Genomic DNA, 23,772 nt, shown 5'->3' with positions numbered 1-23,772 from the left:
TTAGTTTGTAGACACTTGGGAGAATATATGACATGAGATTTGCTTTAGCTCAGAAAAATCCAGAAATTTAAAGATTTTAAGACATTTTTTTGGAGGAGACCTGACAGGGGTCCAGAAAATGATAGTTTCTGTCTTTGAAGGGAGTACAGGACAGTTTCACAATAACACAGTTACCCTAGTATCAATATCTAGCTTGTAAAACTTCCAAACCAGGAGTATTTGGTTAGAAATTGGAGAGTTATTGAAAGATTGACAAACTCTAAGATTTCAATTTTGTGAGTGTTCATGACTGAAGATTTCAGAATTCAATTTGCAGAATTGGATAGAAGGGCAAGGCTAATTCAAACTGAAATATCTGACATAGAGGGACCATTCCTCTAGGTTTTGATCTCTGCAAATCTGGGAAATAGATCAGACTTTGTTTCTCAATATGTTTTGAGAACCTTCAAACTGTGTCATTTATTTAGATAGCTTCACTCATTTCCATTTTTCATTCCTTTGTGTAATAAATGTCTATTACTGATAAAGAAAATCGGCAGCCTCACACACCCACGTTTCAGTGAATGACCACCACCATTAACATATGAACATTTGCTCTGATCGAACCAGATTTTGTTCTTGGATCTGACTTATTGAGCAGTAACATGGTTTGGGATCATGTACAGAAGCAGTGAAGATACAGCGATCCAGTTCAATGTTAGGATGGTATGAGGCTTGAAGGGGAACTTTAAAATGGTGCTGTTCCCATGTGACTACTGCCCTTGTTCTTCTAGATGGTAGAGGCCATAGATTTGGAAGGTGCTGTCAAAGGAAATTTGATCAAACAAAGAAATGAATTATTCTTTTATTAGCTCCAAAATTACCTGGTCTGGGTTTGGATCCATAGCGTATTGCTCTTGGAAATTGTCCCAAATATACTCTCTGAATGATTACCTCTGCCAATTTAACTTTTCCAATGTACATGAAGATTAAAGTCACCTATGATTAATGTACTGCTTTTGTTACATGCTCTCATTATCTCCTGATTTATTCTCTGTTCCACCATACAATTACTGTTAGGAGACCCATAGATGACTCCTAGCAATGTCTCCTTCCCCCTTTCTACTTCCTACCTCCACCCGTAGGGATTCTATATTTTATGTTAGATGTCCATTTCTTGCCATCATACATATTTTCCATCCTATAATACCAATATGATACAATCCACCCTTTACTTCTTGTTCTTTTGAAAAGTCATATACCACTGAATGTTTAGAATATAGAACAATGCAGCATACAAACAGGCCTTTCAGCCCACTATGTCTGTGCTGAACATGAGGTCATTCTAATCTATCTCCCATCTGCCTCCATCTAAAGTTTGGAAGATTACTACCAGGGAAGCCACTATCTCTGTAGTTACTTCCTTCAGAATCTGAGGATATATCCCATCAAGGCCAGGGGGTCAGATCAGGCTTGAGCGTTTTGAGTTTCCCCAGCAATTCTTCTGTAACTGCAGTTTTAGTTTGTCCATGTTTGTTCAAACTCTTGCTAATACAGTTCAATCCAGGCAACATCCTGGTAAATTTCCTCTGCACCCTTTCCAAAGCCTCCACATCCTTCCTACAGTATGGCAACCTGAACTGCACACAGTACTCCAAATGCAGCTGAACTAAAGTTTTATACAGCTGCTACATGATTTGCCAACTTTTCTACTCAATGTCCTGACCGATGAGGGCAAGCATGCCATATGCTTTCTTTATCACCTGCTTAGGAGACATTTAGACAGACACGTGAATAGGCAGGGCATAGGAGGTATGGCCCATGTGCTAGCAGATGGGATTAGTTTAGATAACAATCATGTTATGGCCATCTGGAATGACAGTAATTTGCTGTAGGCTTTGTTGAGATAAGGAGATGTGAGACGTGATCTCGGAAGTAGAAATTTGGGGAAGATGTGGTCTAAAGAGTTAATGTGAATAGCTAAATAAAATTGTTTGCAGCATCACTGGGTAATGACATAACATTGGATAATGATTTAGAGATAGTTCTCTCTCGTCGCCTTGTAGCAGGACTGAGGTTTTGACCATCGTGTTCTTGTACCAACATGTCTGTCTAAAAGCTGCTGCAGTGCTCCAATGAAGCTTAAACTGGAAGAACAAAACCTCGTCTTCTGCCTGGGCGTGTAACAGCTCTCAGGATTCAGTACTGAGTTTAACAATTTCAGAGCAGGAACACCCTCCTCCATGTTTGTTGCCCACCCCCACCCTCCCAGCTCCTATTCTGTTCTGTATGGGTTGCTCCCAACGCAGCCAATCTACTTTCAATAATTCACACATCCCATTAGCAGCCATTCAATACTTATCCCTCTCCCAGCAATCCTCACTTCTGCTGCTTTTTCACTCCCTCCCTCTGTCTCGAGGCTCTGCCTCCATTTATTTGATTCACTCCTTTACCCCACCACCTACAATCTCAATCATCAGCTGCTTTTAGTTCTGATCAAGGGTCACTGGACTTGAAATGTTAACCAGGCGGAAGTGGGTACGGCGGATGCTGGAGATTAGAGTCAAGATTAGAGTGGTGCTGGAAAAGTACAGCAGGTCAGGCAGCATTCGAGAAATGATGAAGGGCTTTTGCCCAAAATGTAGATTTTCCTGATCCTCGGATGCTGCCTGTCCTGCTGTGCTTTTCCAGCACCACTTTAATCTTGACTTGAAATGTTAAATGTTTTTCTCTCCACAGATGTTGCCTGACCCACTGAGTTTTCTCCGACATCTCTATTTTTTGTTTGTAACCTGCAGCATCCGCAATTCTTTGTTTTATTTCAATGAAGTTTTGACCTCTGTACAGTCAGTGTTCAATGTATTGAAACACTTACTGACTTGCTGACATCAAAAGATTGCTTCAATATTTACCAGCCACTCTCTAGATGTGAAAAACCTTCAGGATCCTCCAACAAATCATGACAATGCTTCTCAAGTTTAACCTCAGTACAAGTCAATTGAATGCAGGTCAGTCACCCAGATGTGGGCATCATGGTCGTTCAGTGGTTATCACTGACGCCTCACAGCACCAGGCATCCAGGTTTGATTCTAGCCTTGATTGGCTCCCTGTGTGGCGTTTGCACATTCTTCTTGAGTCTGTGAGAGTTTCTTCCCACACTCCAGAGATGTGCAGGTTAGGTGGATTGGCCATGCTGGATTACCTGTGCTGCGCAGGCGAGGTAGATGAGCCTTGGTAAATGTAGGATTATGGATTTAGGCTGGGATGCTCTTTGGTTCAGACTTGATGGACCAAAAGGGCCTCTTTCTGCAGCATAGGAAACGCATGATTTTAAAAGCACTTCTGGGTGTGATGTGTTGAATGAACTTCTAAATAGCTCCAGGACAGTGCACATATTTCTTCTTGATGCCAGAGTAAACAGGAAGGTGCACCTACAGTCTTGTTGGCCTATGTGATATTGGTGCAATTTGTCAGCTTATTGAGATCTCTCTGTGAGGGGGGTGGGCACTTGTCCCTGAGCAGCATGGGCCATTCCATTGACCCTATCCCACTAATGCATGACAAGGGGAGGCAGCAGCAGTTCCCTTTACCTACAATGAAGGCAAAGAGAAAGTGAGGACTGCAGATGCTGGAGATCAGAGTCGAAGAGTGTGGCACTGGAAAAGCACAGCGGGTCAGGCAGCATCCGAGGAGCAGGAGAGTCAATGTTTCGGGCATTAGCCCTTCATCAGGAATGTGATGGCAAGTCTGTGTGAGCTACTAGAAGCAGCCCTTATGTGGCCTTGTACCTTCTGATTCTTTGAAAATCCGAATGTGGGGCATGCCAGGCACAGAAGTCCCTCTTCCAAGACCATTGCAGTGTCAATGCAAATAGCCAGCCTCCATTTAACCACCTCCCTGCATCCTGTTTGCTTTCCCATCTCTTTTGTGATCATTTCAACCCTCCCCTTTCAAGAGCATAGCTCATCAACACCTTCTCTAGTGCAATTACTGAGTAATTCAGTTTTGGCATTGCCACCGATGCCCATACTCAGTGTTCGGTTTGCAATGCAGAGTGACACCAACAACATGGGGTTAATTCTGCACTGGCTGAGGCCACAATGAAAGACTCGCCTTCTCCTTTCCTCCCCTTACCTGAGGTAAGGTAATCCCCCGATCAAACCACCACCAGTCATCTCTCACTAATGTGAGAGCAGCCCCTATAGTTTGATGAGAGAATGGCAGCTTTACCATATATGTCCCAGTTGAATTTTCTAAGACGTTCAGGTAGCCTTTGCTCTATTGTAGACATTGATAGTTTTCCATAAGCAACTTCTAGGCTCCCTGTTTTACAATGCCCTGGTTTTCCTCTCTCACTTTTCCAAAACGATTATTACTAAATTATTGATTCAGAAAAGTAAAAACGAGGTAAAAACAATGACCTCAGAAGCTGGAAACCAGATTCTGGATCAGTGGTGCTGGAAAAGCACAGCAGTTCAGGCAGCATCCAAAGTGCAGCGAAATTGACGTTTCGGGCAAAAGCCCTTCTGATGAAGGGCTTTTGCCCGAAACGTCGATTTCGCTGCACTTTGGATGCTGCCTGAACTGCTGTGCTCTTCCAGCACCACTAATCCAGATATTGATTCACAGACCCAGGTAATGTGCTGAGGACTGAGTTCAAATCCCACCAGGGTAGATAGTGAAATCTGAATCAATAAACATCTGGAACAAAGAGTCTAATATGGTGTCTATGCAATTATGGTCAATTGTTAGGAAAACCCATCTGGTTCACTAATGTCCATCAGGGAAGGAAATCTACCATCCTCACCTTGTCTGGCCTACATGTGACTCCAGACCCACAGCAAGATGGTTGATTCTCTGCTGCTATGTAGGCAATCAGGAATGGGCAATAAATACTGACCCAGCCAGTGATGCCCTCACCCCACCGATGATTTAAAAAAACATATTCTACTAAATAGTTATGGAGTTAAGAGAACTTTGGAAAACTAACAGTGAGGTCACCTGCAACTTTCCCACTTACCTTCTTCAAAATCCTGGAGTCCATCTATTCCGGAACAGGTCGCTTTTCAGTGCCATTATTTTCTGCAGTATCATCAATTTGCTGAGTTTGATTTGAGTGAGCCCCTGTCCCCGATTCTATCGTTGTTTCCTAGTGATGTTCAGCATTGCATCCACTATAAACACTGATCCAAAGACATTATAGCATCGATCTGCAACTTTCTTCATTGATAAGATCACTGCGATCTGTTTTCCAGAACCCCTATTGCCAGTGACTCTTCTATTTTCCCAAATATAGCTGTGGGTGGGCTTTTTACTGGTTTTACTATCCCTGGTAAGTTTATTTTCCTACTTCCTTTCTGTACGTCTCACTCTTTGGTGCTTTGATTTCTTTGCTATCAGGATGTGTGCTATTTTTCACATCCTTTTCTTTACTAATTCTGTTACCTCTTACTGCTTCATAGCTGGCAACTAGACAGCTTGCCCTTTAGAATTAAAAGTTACATCACATAAAATTATTTTCTTTCTCACCATCTTTTTTCCGACCTCACATTATTTTACCCATTAACAGATTCGCTCAGTTTCCTCTTTCCACTTGGTGGCATTGAATTCAACTATTAAAATGAAGAGCTGTTTTGCATTTCCTTCTTAGCTCCTTTAGCTGGATGGAGGTTTGCAATGCAGAGTGACATCACTAGCATGGGCTCAATTCCCACAGGCTGAAATTACCATCAGGTTTTGTATTCTCAACATTGGCCTTCATTTGAGGTGTGGTGACCCTCTGGTTAAACACATCACCAGCTGCCGTTGTCTGATGAGAAAGTGGTCCTCTGGGACTACGGTGACCTTATGTGTCAAGTGTTTCAATTGCACTTCATCATATTATGAACACGACTAGGTAAATGTTCACACAGTGCAATTGCTGATTAGTACATCAGACTCAGTCTGTTTACTAAATAGAACACAGCACGTTATGCAAAATGCTCAAATTGAGAGTGAAGTTGATAGTGGATCCACCGAATACCCGAAACAGGAGATGCAAACCAGTTTTGGGGTTCAAGCCTTATGGCAATGCAGTCAGCGAGGTGTTTGTGTTCCTGTTAACACCAGATCACTCACTGACCGGGAAGCACCAATGTCCAAAGGCTCTGGTTAAGCCAGGAGGAGAAGGTGAGGGAGGAGACAGTTACATGATATACCTGATGCTCTACAGAGTGCTGGAGGAATGCAGATTAAACAATAAAGGATCTGCTTTTAAATAACCAGACATTAATCCCAGCTGGTATTAACTGTACTCAGAAACAACAACTCTGATATATATAGCACATATATTCACTTGTGAACAATGAATCACATTGGAGTATATGCCTGAGAGATGTCACTGTGCTTTTTGTTAGCCACAAACAGTAATAATATTAACAATAATCATGGTCAAAGGCTTAAAAAGTGCATAATGTCATTCAGACCCTGCAAACCTCAGCGATCTTATATTTTTAAACATTCCCCTACAATAGGAAGGGTGCTGAAATGTTACAGTCGACAGATCCTTTGTTGACAGGTCAGCAAAACCCATACAGTCAACTGGAAGCTACCATGCTGCACTGCCTTTGTCTGTGGTGACCACGCCAAACCTTAAGCACTGTCTTTACCACAAAGACAAAAGGGAGGTTTTTAAGTTCAAGGATACACTTACAATTGATCCCAAGGGACAAAGGACCGAATTATAAGTAAATCCAGGCAACACGGTGGCTCAGTAGTTAGCATTGCCACCTCACAGTACCAGAGACTCAGGTTCAATTCCAGTCTCAGGTGACTATCTGTGTGGAGTTTGCATGTTCTCCCTCTGAGTGGGTTTCATGCAGGTGCTCCGGTTTCCTCCCACAGTCCAAAGATATGCAGGTGAGGTGGATTGCCCATGCTGAATTAGCCATAGTGTCCAGGGATAAGCAGACTAGGTGGATTAGCCAAGGGGTGGGGGTGCTGGGGCTGAGTCTAGGTCGGTGCTCTTCAGAGGATTGGTGCAGACTCACTGGACTGAATGGACTCTTTGCACACAGTAGGGATTCTACAAAATCCAATAGAAACCTTGTCTTTCTCACTGGAAAAGGGGGTACCTTAGAAACAGTTAAGGTAGTGATTGGGGAATAAATGATAAACTAACATTAAAATTATGAAATTAATCATATAAAGACTGAATAACATTTGGGAATGAATTATCAGATGAGATAGTTGGGTCAGCATTCACAGGAACTATTAAGAAGCAATTTAATGGGTGATTTGTGGAATTATTTGCTGGATGGCTGAACGAAGATGGGTTATCAGGCTTTTGCTCATTTGTATCTCTCCCACAATTAGAGCTGGTAAAGTTTACGGCTGCGTATATTTTTATTTCTTACAACAGCCAATCAAACATCACCTTCAAAACAGCTCCACTTATTCAGGAATATTGTTCCTGCTTTTCTGAGGTGGAGGTCAAAGGTGAGGCTTTCTGTTTGCAAATAGCCTCTGGCTTGAAACTTTTCCCTTGACTTACAGGACAACAAAAGCAAAACCGCAGAATTGCTGTGACACTCTTGTCATGTGCTGCTTTAACCATGTAAGACATGGAAGGTCCTTGAGTAAACAGGCTGATCGCACTGGGCTCAATGGATGTGTGCACACCTACATTTGCTTCCTGGCCTTACAGAATAATGCTCCTGGACACAGTGCTGGGGGGCTTTAGAGGCTTGTGGTGCCCACTCACCCGCTATGGCCATTTTCAGGAGACAGGGACAAGTTTGGTCTACAGTCACTCTTCCTGAACACAAATGCCATTCCTAATATTTGGTCAATGTTGACAGCTTTGGGTCTGGGTCTGAGTCTGATACAGGGACAACAGTTGACACATTCAGCCAGTCTTTTACAAATTACAATGTAATTATACAGATTATCTTTCTCAACCATGATCCACACCAATTGCTAAATAGAAGACATGAACCTACAATCTGCTAACAATGATGATTTGCACCTCCTATTTCAATCTTCCCTCCATGCACTTCCTTTTTGTCATTGCTCTTGTAATTGTATATTGCCTAACCCCATCGTCCCCAGTGACAAAGTCTTCATCTCTCCTGAGAAAGAGTTGTTCAGCCAGTCTTCTTCACCACATGGATGAAATAGCATGGAACGTAATCCTGGCCTGGCGTGTGGGGTTTGAAGTCACTGTACAGGCTGTGCTGACATTTACCTTGGAAAGCATTCTTCAGCAACTCCGTGAAGGCATCCACGCGGTGAGGGTAGTAGGACAGGCGGAAGGTGCTGAGGAGCAGAGAAGGAGGCAAAGGGTTTTCATTGGGTTGTCATACAATCATTAACAAGGAATGGCAGCCTTTGGGGCTTTTCAATGTAAATGTTACAGAGTAAAGTTTCACGTTCCCAACCCAAGGCAAGTAGCAACACAAGTGAATTAGGCATGCAAACTCAGCTGGACGGTTTCCAGGATATTTTATACAAACATATGAATTAATAAGAGGAGGAAGTCATTCTACCTCTCACCTACCCATTATGTTGCAGTGTGATCACTCAGAGCTGGGCCTGACTGACAGATAAATATTCCAGGTTATAAGGTCTTTAAATACTCGTGTGTGTTGAAAAGGATGAGGAGTAGCAGTATTAACAAAGAAGAATATTTCCATTTGATAAAGAGAAGATATAGGGAGGATGACAAGACAATAGAAATGCCAAGGGTAGGTTGTTGTGTCAATGCAAATCTCCAGTGAATTTTATTGTCTCAGTGATAAAATTGCAGGACACTAAACACAGAAATTAGATTGGCTTGTTGCAAAAACAGAGCAAGAAACCCATTTATATGACGCCTTTCATGATTTTAGGAAATGAAACAATTCAATTTGTACACAGCAAACTCTTCAAATACCGATGTGAAAGGAAACAAAACAATCTGAGTTTTTTTTGTGGCTGTTGAGAAAAGGAAATGGCTTAGCCAAGGCACTGGGAATAATTTCCACTCTCTTTTTCGAAACAATGAGTCAGAGTTGTTACATGATGTGCCAACTCTCCAAGTGATCATCTGCTACCGAATCTCAGGGCAAATGGCACCTTGATTTAACATCTCCCCTCAGGGATGATACTGCCCATAGTACAGCAGTTCTTCAGAATCACACTGGAGTGTCAGCCTTGATTATCTTGGAGTGGGACTTGAACATATCATGTTCTGACTCAGAGGGGACAATGCTACCAACTTCATGTTTCACTGAAGTGCCTGCTAAAGTCCTAAAGGCACCAAATTTCCTATGTGCATGCGAGACAATGGAACAATCATTTTTTTAATTCAAAAAATGTTGTATGAGGTATAGTGATGTGCAATGCACCTCTACTAAACAGAAAATGATCTCAAACCAAACCACTAAAATTACAATAGAATCTTTTTTTATAGCATGAGATCCAGAGGAATAAGAGAAGTATGCCATAATTAGGACACAATTTCAAAAATAAAGGGGAAGGCACCCAATACTGAGATGAGGACTTTTTAAAAAAAATTCAGATGGCTGTAAGCCTTTGGAACTATATACCTGTCAGGGCTGTGGAAGCTCAGACTTTGAATGTACGAAAGGTAACAGATCTCTAAACACCAATGATGCAAGGGGAAATGGGGAAAATGTAAGAAAAATGAATTTAAGCCAAGATTGTACTGAATGTCAGAGCAGGTTGAATGACCTATTCCTGCTCCATTGTCCTGAAATCCCTACAGCATTCCTTTATCCAGAGCACATTCTACATAGAGCCATAGACACGTACAGCATGGAAATAGATCCTTTGGTCCAATTCATCCATGCCAATCACACATCCAAAATTAATCTAATCCCATTTTCCAGCATGTGGCCCACATCCCTCTAAAACTTTCCTTTCCTGTACTCATCCAGACGTTTTTTCAATGTTGTAATTGTACCAACCTCCACCACTTCCCCTGCAGCTCATTCCATACAAGTACCACCTTCTGTGTGAAAAAGTTGTTCCTTGGGTCCCTTTGAAATCTTCCTCCTCTCACCTCTATGTTTTGGCTCCGTTACCCTGGGGAAAAAGACCTTGGCTATTCCCCCTATCCATGCTCCTCAATATCATAAATTTCTGTAAGGTCACCCCTCAGCCTCTGTCGCTCCAGGGAAAACAGCCTCAGCCTATTCACCCTCTCCCTGTAGCTCAAACCCTCCAACCCTAGCAACATCTTTTTAAATCTTTTTTGAACTCTTTCAAGTTTCACAAGATCTTTCCTTTAGCAGTTCTGCAAAGAACTTCAACAAATTTGTTAAGCAAGATTTCACTTTCGCAAAACCATACTGACTCTGCCTGATTAATTTGAATTTATCTACAAATCTGACTATAACATGTTGAATAATAATTTCTGACATTTTCCCTAAGACAAATCTGAAGCCAACTGCCCTGTAACTTCCTCAATTCTGTCTGTCTCTCTGCTTAAAAAAAATCATTATTTTCTCATCTAATGGAACCTACTTTAAATCTAAGGAACTTTGGAAAATTAGGACCAATCCATCAACTTTGTATAGAGTAAATGCTCATTTTGTTAGTTCTGTTCTTTTTCAGATATCAATAGAAACAGTTCTTATATTTCTAGCAAATATTTATATCTTTACATGTTTTAATATTGCTAGCTCCTTTTTATAATTCCAACTAGTTGTCTTTCGTACTGTAACATTTCCCCCCTTACTAATCCTATTGCGTTGCTCTTATAAACTTATCTAACCTTCTGAGCTGCCACACACCTTTGTAAAATTGCATGTTTTTTCTTTTGTTATAGTTAACCAGGAATGGTGGGCTCTCCCCTTAACACTGTTCACTCTCATTGGGCTGTACATATTCGGCATTTTCTGAATTAGTTTTCTGTTCTCGGGCACAATCCTACCTCACATCTGATTGTTCATTGTTGTCCATGTTTGGAACCTGAATAGTATAATCCAGTGTCACCATGTGAGGTCTGTTGTTTACATACAGCACAGAAGTACTTATATCCTTGGTGAGGTCACTCTGGAAGGCAAAAATTGCAAATACGTTACTCCTCTCTGATGATATGGTGACTTACAAATATTATTTTAATAAGTAACTGAAACAAAAATCATGAAAGCCATTCTCCGACGAACACACTGGGTGTATGTCTCTCACTTAACACAACATCAAAAAAGAGTGTAACAAATGTGCTGAACTGTGAGGGAAATAATTGACCTCTCCCCTCTAGCAGCTTGGTTAAAGCTAAGCACATACTACTGAGTAGAAAAGACCCTGAATTGCTAGTCTCTGTCACAGGAGCTACATGCTTTATCCTCATGCAGTAAGAAACTGTTATTGTACAGCTCAGGGAGTTTTGCCTTACAATAAACAGACAATACTACAGCAACACAGCATCAATGAAGGAAGAGAAATAGAGTTAACATTTCAAGTACATCTTCAGTTCTGAAGAAGACTCATACAGGATTCGAAAGTAGTTTGGAATAGTTTTTAGATTACTTACAGTGTGGAAACAGGCCCTTCAGCCCAACAAGTCCACACCAACCCACCGAAGCGCAACCCACCCATATCCCTACATTTATCCCTTACCTAACACTACGGGCAATTTAGCGTGGGCAATTCACCTGACCCGCACATCTTTGGACTGTGGGAGGAAACCGGAGCACCCGGAGGAAACTCACGCAGACACGGGGAGAACGTGCAAACTCCACACAGTCAGTCGCCTGAGTCGGGAATTGAACCCAGGTCTCAGACGCTGTGAGACAGCAGTGCTAACCACTGTGCCACCATGCCGCCCACATGGTTGGTTCAGACATGGTGAATTTAAGAGCCTATTCCTGTGCTGCACCGTTCCATACTCTATGATGCTGTCATGCCTGCTAAGTTTTTCCAGCATTCTCTGTGCTTGCTTCAGATTTCCAGATCTGCAGTATTTTGCATTTATCGGAGTTTGGTTTTGCATCTCTGTATCTGACCTGGAGGTGCATGGCTTTAGCAGTGCGTACTTGCAAATGACAATAACAATTTTCAACTAAAGGAAGGCAATGTGCTGGGACCACATGAGGTATCATAGAATGACATAGTATTGAAGAAATCCATTTGACCCAAAATGTTTGGGTCATCTATTTGAAATTAGATCCAATTCCTGTACCCATCTCAGAGCCCTGCACATCTTCCTTTTCAAGTATATTCCAATTTCTGTGATTGATTCTAATTCAAACATGATTTAAAAAATACAGTACAGATCAGAATAACCTGCTGTGTGGAAAAAAAATACTGTTTCCATGTTATGCTTTTAGTTCTTTGGTCAATTATATCTCAGGGCCCTATTGAGAGAGATTGTGTTGAGGAGGACTGGAGGAGAAGTCCCAAGAGTGTAATTTGCTCAAAGTGAACTCTGGTAAATACATCTAATGTCTGTGCTAAAGCACCATTCTGCATTTTTAGCCAAAGGTAAAGTTACTATCCAGATGAAGGAAAGGTGAGTAATCGTCACCTAATCCAATAGAGATTTGAGATGGGAGAGACAAACATGGTGAATGAATAAAATATATGCGTTATGTGCATGGATTTTCAAGAATAGTGAGTGTGGAGAAGATTTGTAGTTCAGGTTGAGGTTCTGAACACAAGTTTGCTCGCTGAACTGGAAAGCTCTTTTTCAGATGTCTTGTCACCAAACGAGGTAACATCATCAGTGAGCCTTCGGTGAAGGACTGGTGTTATGGCCTACTTTCTATTTATGTGTTTAGGTTTCCTTGAGCTGGTGATGTCATTTCCTGTGTCAGTGATGTCATTTCCTGTTCTTTTTCTCAGAGGGTGATAGATGACATCCACATCAATGTGTTTGTTGATAAAGTTCCAGTTGGAATGCCGTGCTTCTATGAATTCTCATGTGTGTTTCTGTTTGGCTTGTCCTAGAATGGATACATATCCTTGTGCATGTAACATCCATCCTAGGACAAGCCACACAGAGACATGCACGAGGATTCATAAAAGCCTGGCATTCCAATCAGAACTCAATCAACTAACAGATCGATTCGGATCCCATCTATCAGCCTCTAAGAAAAAGAACAAGAAATGACATCACCACCAGAAATGTTATCACCTGCCCAAGGAAACTCACCCACCCACCCAATAAGCAAATAAATAGAAAGCAGAACATAACACCAGTGCTTCACCAAAGGGTCACTGATGATATTACCTACTATGGTGATAAAACGTCTGAAAATGAACCTTCCAGCTCAGCAAGCAAACTTACATCCATTTTCAAGAGTACTTTAGATAAGGTACAATATAAAGGAGATTACTGGAGAAAAATAGTGGGTATGGTTTTCAGAGAAAGCTCAGAATTTTGGATCAAAAGATGGTTAGAAGGGTAGACATAAAGAATTAAGAGTTAAAACATGTATCTTCAAATTGAGAATGAAATGGCTATCATATAGGTAGGATGGCGAGGGAAAGAAACATATGATAACTAGATTATGCTTGGTATGTGAATATAAAAAGAGAGGGTTGAAAATTGTGGCTACAGTTTCCAACACTGAGGAGATTCAGGGTTAATTTAATAGAGATCAAAATTAGGAAGCGATTGGTTAGTTAAATCAAAACAGAATATCTCTGGGGATTGGTCTGAATCTAGAACAGGGCAGCGTAGATATATTAAAGATGATAAATGTAGTGACATTTTGGTGCTTAAAACAAATCACAGAATCCCTGCAGTGTGGAAACAGGGCATTTGGCCCAATAAGACCACACAGACCCTGTGAAGAGTATCCTTTCCGGACTCTTTCCCTTACCCTATTACTCTCCATTTCCCCCTGACTAATGCGCCTAACCTGTACATCTTTGGACTATGGGAGGAAATCCACACAGACACAGGGAGAATGTCTGTGTGGAATTTGCACAGTCACCCAAGGCTGGAATTGAACCTGGGTCTCTGGCGCTATGAGACAGCAGTACTAACACTGAGCCACCAAGCCACCCAAAATACAGAACACTCTCAGACAGCTCCATGCCTACCGGCATAAATTACCTTGTAATAAATATTTTTGCCTTTCGGTGCTTCGCCAGTATCTAAGATGGCATCATAGTTCCTGTGGTCAATGATTAAAATCCCACCTGGTTTTACCATGCTGGCAATATTTCTCAGGGCTAGCTTCTGGTCACTCTGGTCACCTAGAGAAACAAAATTTAAAACAATTCTGACTGGCCGTTCACAGATTAGGAAGGAGCTGATTTCACCCAGGTGTGAACTTAGTCCAGGAAAAAAAATCTGAGACAAGAATCCCACATGTTTCCCAGTTTTAACAGAGGGGTAGAGTTCCACCAATCCAAGCCCATGAATTAGGATCAAATCTTTCACATACAGACTTCTTTGGGAACTTGACAGGGTAGATGCTGCTTGTGGGAAGAGTCGAGAACCAGAGGGCATAATCTCAGAAAGAGGGGGTCATGCATCGAAGACAGAGGTGAGGAGGAATTTCTTCTCTCCGAGGTTAGTGATTCTGTAGAGAGCAGAGGAGTGTCAAGGATGGGTGTTAAATATATTCATGGCTGAGGTGGACAGATTTTTAATCAGTAAACGGATTAAGGATTATAGGGAAAAGGCAGGAAACTGGAGTTGAGAATTATAAGATTATCTCCTGAATGCTGGCACAGACTTAATGGGATCCACGGCCTATCTACTTTCACTCCCATGTCCTTATGCTCTCGTGATCCACGAAGCAGCGGCCTCCATGTTAAGTGTACCTATTTTTATGCACAGCGTTAGTACTCTATGGGAATCAGGAAGGAATGCAGATTGGTAGGTTCATTGGTTTTGCAGCACTACGAGTGAGGCAAGAGGACCAGGAGTATTTTCTCTAAGGCCAACAAGCTAACCTTGAAACCACACCCTCCACTGACATCTCTGATCAACCCATCAGTACTGAAAGGCCCGCCCTGACCTTCCACCAACCCCTCTGATAGCAAACCCCTACCTCCCCACCCCCGCAAATAAAGCCTTGGCACAAACAACTCCTGATCGATTGACCAAAACAGCATCTTCTACATCACGGGTATCAAATGCCCCGCTGATGTCATACCAGGAACTCTCTCAAGGTTTTGCCAGAGAAAAACAGGAAGTAAACTATTTTTTCTTTTACCTTTGAAGTCTGGTAAGTGCGCAAACGAATTTCCTAAACAAATTACAGCATCGAATCCATCACCGGGCTTCTGGATGTCGTTGGGTAAGGTCAACCAATTAGCTTCCTCGATCACTGTGAAGGAAAGTGAGGAAGTTTACAGCTCCTGTTAAAGACTCACACTTAAAAACTCCTTCTGATGCAACTTGATCTAGCATTAAAAACAAAATGAGGCCATTTGTCCATCATGCCCATGCTAGCTTCCATAGATCAATTCAGACAGTCCCATTCACACATTCTCCTCTGCACAAGCTTATTTCACTTAAATTCCAATACAACATTCTTTTTAAGCCTTTAATCATCTGTGAAATAACTCCACAGAGACTGTCATTCTGTTACCAAGTCACCCTTTATTTACACATGCACAGTACTTGATGCTGGTCCAGCTCCCACACAGCCAGCTCTCAGCCTGAACAGGATCTCTGACACTCCAGTTTATATCTGTCAGCCAGCGCTCCCTGATGGGACCAAATTAACAGCTCCAATCAGGGAACTTATTCTATGAGGTCAACCTGACTGACCTCGTTACAGTCACTATATCCGTCCCCCTCTAAGTCTAGAGATATCGGCCCATTCTTTCTCTTGTAGCCTCTCCTGGGGCACTTTTGCACTGGATCCAGTTCATAGAGTCATAGAGATGTACAGCACAGGAACAGACCCTTCAGTCCAACTTGTCCATGCCAACCAGATATCCTAAACTAATCTCATCTCATTTCCAGCATTTGGCCCATATTCCTCTAAACCCTTCCTATTCATATACCCACCTAGATGCCTTTTAAATGCTATAATTGAACTAGCCTCCACCAAACCTTTTTCTTCCAAACCTTTCCTATTCCTGTACTTATCCAAATGTCTTTTAAACATTGATAGACGCAGTTGCAGTTACAATGTCTCTGGCAGCTCATTCCATACATGCACCACCCTCTGTGTGAAATTGTTGCCCTTTAGATCCCTTTTATATCTTTCCCCTCTCACTCTAAACATATGCCCTCCAGTTCTGGACTCCTCCACCCCAGGGAAAAGACCTTGTCTATTTACCCTATCCATGCCTCTCATGATTTTATAAACCTCAGTCTCTGATGACCCAAGGACAACAGCCCCGGCCTATTCAACCTCTTCTTCCTCCAACTGAGCCCCAGATACGGGCAGCATGTATCAGATTGTAGCCTGCCTCTTGGGCCCCAGAGAGTCTAGGAAGAAATTCATTGTCTTCTTCAGGTGGTAAAGGCATTGAGGCTGCAACATCTGCTATGTCTGTTGCAGACTCCGCGTTTTCTTCCACGCCAGGGGGAGGCCAGGTTAGGTATGAACTTACTGTAATCATTTAGGAGAAAGTGAGGACTGCTCTTTGTGTAACCCTACCAAGGATATGTGATTTGTTATTATTACAAATTTATGTTTGTAAAGGTATTGGTGGAACTTTCTCACACCAAACATGACCCCTAAACCTTCCTTCTCCATCTGGGAGTTTTTGCACTCTGCATCAGCCAGAGTCCTGGAAGCTTAGACTATCGGGTGTTCCTCTCCATTGGGCCATCTGTGAGCTAACACTACCCTGACACTATATGGGGAGGCATCGCCTGTCAGCACCAGATTGTCCCTGAACTCAGAGTCACCTTGCATGATGATAGCTGCTTCTTCATTTCACTACAGCTTGGGTACTAGACCATTTCAGAGGCTGACCCTTTCTTAATCGCAGATGTAACAGTGTCAGGATGGAGGCCAGGTTAGGTATGAACTTACTGTAATCATTTAGGAGAAAGTGAGGACTGCAGATGCTGGAGATCAGAGCTGTAAATGTTGCTGGAAAAGTGCAGGTCAGGCAGCATCCAAGGAGCAGGAGAATCGATGTTTCCGACAGGAGCCCGAATCCTGAAGAAGAGCTCATGCCCGAAATGTCAATTCTCCTGCTCCTTGGATGCTGCCTGACCTGCTGCGCTTTTCCAGCAACACATTTTCAGCTGCTATAATCATTTGCCAATCTAAGGAAACACCAAAGCTCCAGTATAGACTTGGAAGCTGGGGCACCTTTGAGTGCCCTTACTTTATCTTCCAATGGGTGTAACCTGGTCCTGTCAATTCTGTAACTCAGGTAGGTCACTTGCAGTGCCTGGAACATACACTTTCTTTCCTAAGGCTCTCTAAGGAGAAACATTGAAGCACTATGTCCACGTTCTCAGTATTCTTTATTGGTCTTCCTTGTTGTTAGTACATCATCCAGATAAATGCTGACCTGGGAGAAGATCTTGTAAAATGCTCGCCATGGTCTGCTGAAAAATGGCACAGGCTGATGATACCCCAAAAGTCAGGCTTGTACTGTCCCGATGCTGCCCATTCACAAGCTGCACTGGTTTGACGATCTCTTCACTTAACAGCCTCCTGATTTCTGCCTCCAGTTTTGCCCATGAGGCAGATGGCACTGGGTGACCCTCACAGAATCACGGAACTGCTTCCCACTCAACGTGCAAGGTAACCTTAGCTCCTTTGATAGTCTCTAGAAAAACATCCAGGTATTTAAGTAGGATGTCACTCAGGCAGCCATTCTCTAATTGCAAAATGTTGAGCTTCTTCAACCAATTTTGTCCCATCAGGCTTGGGCCTGAACTTTTTACCCCAAAGGGAACTGAGCCAGCTGTTTTTCATCAGATTGGAACCAAAGTTGTTCCCTTAATCTCTAAAGGTTCCCCAGTGAAGAGTCTCAGTCTCGCCAAAGTCCTTCACAAAACTTAAGGATTGGAGTCCAAAGTAAATGTCATTAAAGACTGATTCTGCAATCGCTGATACAGCTGTGCTAGTATCAAGTTCCAATAGAACCAGGTAAACATTTAACCAGACGTTTATTTTGATTGGCTGTGATTTGGACATTGCTTAGCAATTTATCTGTTCCAAGCCAGATGTAGGTGGGCTTTCCAGGATGTGCACTCTCCTGGATACCAGTCTGTGAGTTAACTTACTCACTCTAGGTCTAGTGGGACTCTTTTGCTGCCTCAAGTCTACATACTGGCAGCCACTACAATGGCCTGCCAGTCCAGATCATGAAGAAAATGGTGACTGTTTGTCCGAGGGTTGGCTTTGTTTTGGGTTTTGCTGTAGGTCGACCAAGAGTCCCTCTGTTCAGGAAATGTCCTGAGTGGGTCTATGCCATTACTTTCACTCAAGTGGTGCTCCCAAAGCTTAGTCAGACTAGCAAGGGTGTCCACATCCTTCAGCATACCCAGTAAATCATATGCTATACTTGCTGCATTTTCCGGTGACAAAGCCAGTTGTAGTGACGGTCTGAAGTCCAGTTTGCGTGGTTACATCATTAATCCCATTCTCGTTACCACTGAAATAATTCCACAGAGGATAGTATCCCGTCCACCAAGTCACCCTTTACTTACATGTGGAGAGGCCTTGACACTGATCCAGCTTCCTCAGAGCCAGCTCTCAGAGTGAACAGGATGTCTGACACTCCTGTTCTTATCTGTCAGCCATGGCTCCCTGATTAGATCAGATTAACAAACGGAAAACACATATTCTAGGAAGTCCACCTGGCTGACCTCATTGCAATCACACCCTCTTAGGTTGCAGGTTTGAGGTCACAGCATCGCTACAGTGTGGAAAGAGGCCATTCGCCCCATCTAGTCAGCACTGATCCTCCAAAGAGCATCCCACCCAGACACAGCCACCCTCATCCTATCCCTGTAACCCTGCATTTGCTATGACTAATCCACCTTGCCTGTGCTTCCCTCAAAGTTTAGCATTGCCAATCCAGCTGACCTGCACATCTTTGGACTGTGGGACGAAACAGTGGGAAACCCACACAGACAGGGGGAGAATGTGCAAACTGCACACAGACAGTCACCCAAGGCTGGAATCGATTCCAGGTCCCTGGTGCTGTGAGGCAGATCAACAATCCAGAGGAGCTGACAGCAAACCGGACACCACATTCAGATTCCCAGTGGAAATGGTTCAATTTGCTAATCAACACAACGTCTTCAGCAACCCTGCAGACAGATGCCTCTGGTCATGACCAGATGGGTCTTTACGCTGAAGGATAGATTTCCTGTTTGCATCCCGCACGTCCACCAATGGCGAACCGGCATTCTTCTCTGACCACTGCCCCCTGCTGGCTGACTGTCACTGACAGGAGGAGCAGCAGGCCAGCAAGGGAACGTGGAAGCTGAACATTAAATGGTTAACCCCAGAAAACATTGAGGAGCTCAAAAGGGATTACACAGGTTGGAGAACTGTAAAGCTCCCTTTTGAGTCTCCATTGGATTGGGTGGGAAACAGTCCTGGGGAACACCAAGAGGTTTTTTTGGATACAGTCAAAGTCCAATGTTTTGTTTATTTACTTGATAAGCAACTGTATTGAACCAAACTGCTTTTGTGACAATGTAGATCTACAAAGAGAACAGCCTTATTGTCGTCAGGTAAAGTCACCATCGTCCTCCCATTTTGTTTTTATACTGTGTTCCCCTATTAATAAAGCATAGGATGCTACACACCTTTACAAACTCATACGGAATGTGTACTTAATCATATTTGGAGTTCAATGAACAGCTTGTTATAAAGTGAATGAGGAGAAGGTCAAGAGTTTCTGTGCTGCAAACTCTGTAGACAAAGGTTGCAAACTATTCAAAATCTATTCACATTAACAAGTCAATCCTTGTGCGGGTTTGTGTAGATGAAATAAACTGGGATTGCTCTGCTTAAGGAAGAGAAGGATGTAATTGTTTGAATAGATTTTGACAGAATAAATGAGGTAACTCCATTTCACTTCAGGAGGGTTGGTAATTAGAGAACACATTCTTACGAGAATTGCCAGAAGAACCAAAGAAGAGGTAAGGAGTATTAAACTACAGAAAACTTTTACGATCTGAAATGTTGCTAAAGCTGATCCAATCGTAACTCTCAATAGAAAATGGGATTACACTTGAAAAGGGAAACTTTGGGATCTATCATAAAATCATAAAATCCTCACAGTGCAGGAAACAGGCCATTCAGCCCATCGAGTCCACACTGTCCCTTCAAACGGTATCCCACCCAGACCCAATCCACAATACCCCCATGGCTACTCCATCTACACGTCCCTGGATACTATGGGCAATTTAGCACAGCCAATCCACCTAACCTGCACACCTTTGGAGTGTGGGAGGAATCAGAAGAAACCCCAAGCAGATACAAGGAGTGTGTGTGTGTGTGTGTGTTTCACACAGTCAGCAGAGACTAGAATCGACCCTGGGTCTCTGGCACTGTGAGGTAGCCGTACTAATGGCTGAGCCAATGTGCCGCTCATAGAGAAAAATAGTGAGAATAATTGGATAGCTCTTTAAAAGAGCCAATGCAGGCATCATGAACCAAACACACTCCTTCTCTTCTGCGTAGCTGTTTCAATCATCCAGATTTATCATAGAGCTTGATAGCCAATGTAAATGCAGTTACTCTTACAGAATAGGAAAAGCAGCAGCTCAGAGATGTTCAGCACTATAGCGAGAGCAAATACTTTAATGCTGTTAGCTGAGGGACAAATATTGAAGAAGAGACCATATGATAGAGCTACCCATTGGCTGGAACACGGACTCAGCAAACTGCAGAAGTAAACAGAACCCTCTCAAGAGTCCGTTCCAATGTTGAATGAGAAATAACCCTTCAAATATCAACATTGTGCATTTTGATAGTGCCTTTAGCATAACAAAACATCCAAAGGTGCTTACAGAAGCATTACAAAGCCAACATTGACACTGAACCACATAAGGCGATGGAAGATCAGATGACCCAAAGCTTGGCCATAGAGATAGCCTTTAAAGAGCAGCTTGAAGCAAAAATGAAAAGTAGATTATGGGGCAATCTCTGAGCTTAAGGCCTAGACAGACCATTAATGGTAACGTAAGAAATGGGACTCCACTCCTAATCCACGACGAAGGAACGATGAACCTGCACTCCAAGGTCTCTTTGTTCAGAAACACTCCCCAGGGCCTTACCATTAAGTGTATAAGTCTTGCCTTGATTTGCCTTTCCAAAATGCAGCAACTCACATTTATCTAAATGAAACTCCATCTGCCCCTCCTCAATCCATTGGCCCATCTGATCAAAGTCCCATCGAACTCTGTGGTAACCTGTCCACAGTACCACCAATTTTGGTGTCAGCTGCAAACTTACTAACCATTCCTCCTATATTCACATTCAAGTCATTTACATAAATGATGAAAAGTAGTGGACTCCGCACTGATCCTTGTGGCACTCCACTGGTCACAGGCCTCCAGTCTGAAAAACAACCCTCCATCACCACCCTCTCTCTGTCTTCTACCTTTGAGCCAGTTCTGTATCTAAATGGCTAGTTCTCCCTGTATTCCATGAGATCTAACCTTGCTAAACAGTCTCCCATAAGGAACCTCTGAAGAAGGGTCACAGGACTTGAAAAATTAGCTCTGTTTCTCTCTCCACGGATGCGGCCAGACCTGCTGAGTTTCTCCAGCAACGTCTGGTTCTGTTTGATAAAGAATTCCTTTTTATGCTGTCTCTCAAGGCCCAATATTTACCCCATTTATCAAACGCCTCTTCTTTCCTTCGGTTCCATCTCTCTTTTAACGCATATTTCAGCATTTTGTCACTGGCATCTGCACTCACCATGGTGAAGCCTTCTTCCACTAACATTATGGAATCCACTCTGTTGAGGAAAGCAGACAGTGTTATTAGAGGAGGCTGGCTGAGCTACAACAAAAGGTCTTCACCAATGACAACATCATCCCTGACAAGGACACAACGTAATGTTTATACAGTGGCAGCACAAGAGAAAATCACTTTGCAGTGCAAGCTCATTCCTCTTCACAGATTAGCGTAAGAATGTGTTAGCTTCATATTGTCACATTAAAGTTCAAGCTACCTTGAAATAATGCAGCAACAAAGTCGTGTGTTGTAAATTAAGAAAAGGCAGCACAAAGCAGGATCATACTCACTTATTTCAAAGAAATAATACTGCTATATTTTTCCAGCAAATTATGTGGGCATCATTGCCTAAGTGTATTTTAATGAAGAGGTGAGAAACCAAACCAGAAACGACACAGAGAAGGTAATCTTATTATCATAAGATAATGAAACACATAAATTTTACTCAAACACCTACAGCACAATAGGAGGCCATTCAGCCTTTTGTGCCCACAACAATCCAGTGACACTAACCCCATATCCAAGCTTTTCAATCATAGCCCTAGAGGCTATGGCAATGCAAGATAATAGTTCATTACTACTTAAGTGTAATGAGACTTTCAGATTCAACCAAACTTTCTCTGTTCCTGTCACTGTTCAATCTCCCCCAGCCCGTGTTCCTATCGTCGCTCAGTCTCCCCCAGCCTGTGTTCCTTTCATCGCTCAGTCTCCCCTATCCCTTGTTGCTTTTTTTTAGATTACTTTACTTACAGTGTGGAAACAGGCCCTTCGGCCCAACAAGTCCACACCGACCCGCCGAAGCGCAACCCACCCATTCCCCTACATTTATCCCTTCACCTAACACTACGGGCAATTTAGCATGGACAATTCACCTGACCCGCACATCTTTGTGACTGTGGGAGGAAACTGGAGCACCTGGAGGAAACCCACGCAGACACGGGGAGAATGTGCAAACTCCACACAGTCAGTTGCCTGAGTCGGGAATTGAACCCGGGTCTCTGGCGCTGTGAGGCAGCAGTGCTAACCACTGTGCCACCATATCACTGCTCAGTCTCCCCCATCCCCTGTTCCTGTCACTGATCAGTCTCCTTCCCAATGTTCCTGTCACTGTTCAATTTCTGTCTGATTCTTGAAACCCTCAACTGTCCCCTTTGATCAGATTAAATCCTCCATCAGGTGTGGTACATGAGCTGAGGTATGTCAGTCTCTTATGTAAGTTCAGTATAATCTCCCTGCTTTGTATACTATGGCCCTACTCATTTTCATGGACCCGCATGTGTTTGTCATGTATACTATTTAGCCTTCTAATTAATTTTCGATTCTTTCAACTATGCTTTTACACTAACATTTTCTATCCTCGAACATTATTCTCTTATATAGTTTTAAATATGTTAATGTTTAAATAACTTAATGTTTTCCTTTACTTTTTTTAATTACTAAAAATTTCTTCTAACAGTTTTAACATTTCTAACAACTTTGTCACATCGAAACTTGAAAAGTAAAATGAATGCTCTCGGCTCCTGTTTCAAATCACATTGCGTTGGTTAACACTGGGAAGTGAGGGTGCAAGCTATGAATTTTGTTTTCATGATCCTCCATAGTGGTTCAGCCTTTATGCATACACGGTCTGAATCTAAACACTGCAATGTTTCAAAGAACAAAGAAAACTTACAGCCCAGGAACAGGTCCTTCAGCCCTCCAAGCCTGAGCTGATCCAAATCCACTGTCTAAACCTATCACCCAATTCCTAAGCATCTGTATCCCCCTTCTCCCCACCTACTCATGCATCTGTTCAGATGCATCTTAAATGAACCTACCTTGGCATTTTCCTTTGGCATTTTGCTGTAGAGCAGCAACAACATTGTACATTTATCTAGCCTGATGCTCATGACAACCCTATTGAGCAATGCATCGAGCACTGGCTGTGTATATTAAAGATGTCCAA

The 23,772-nt window shown here is 42.7% G+C and overlaps 1 protein-coding gene across 1 annotated transcript in view; it reads right to left on the bottom strand.

The window, feature by feature from the left end:
- Positions 1-7,447: 7,447 nt before the first annotated feature.
- gnmt (glycine N-methyltransferase) overlaps positions 7,448-23,772 on the bottom strand; it is a 44,778-nt gene continuing 28,453 nt past the window's right edge. Inside the window, exons 2-6 of the mRNA XM_060856224.1 lie at positions 21,701-21,828; positions 15,138-15,251; positions 14,027-14,169; positions 10,895-11,016; positions 7,448-8,274 (exon numbers count right to left, since the gene is read on the bottom strand). Coding sequence (XP_060712207.1) covers positions 8,103-8,274; positions 10,895-11,016; positions 14,027-14,169; positions 15,138-15,251; positions 21,701-21,828 — 679 coding nt within the window. The 3' untranslated portion in view covers positions 7,448-8,102. The remainder of the gene's footprint in view (positions 8,275-10,894; positions 11,017-14,026; positions 14,170-15,137; positions 15,252-21,700; positions 21,829-23,772) is intronic.

The sequence above is a fragment of the Hemiscyllium ocellatum genome, chromosome 3 (genome assembly GCF_020745735.1).
Source record: "Hemiscyllium ocellatum isolate sHemOce1 chromosome 3, sHemOce1.pat.X.cur, whole genome shotgun sequence".
Lineage (NCBI taxonomy): Eukaryota > Metazoa > Chordata > Chondrichthyes > Orectolobiformes > Hemiscylliidae > Hemiscyllium > Hemiscyllium ocellatum.
Note: the sequence above shows the minus strand (reverse complement) of the source record. Positions and strands in the feature narration are given on the sequence as shown.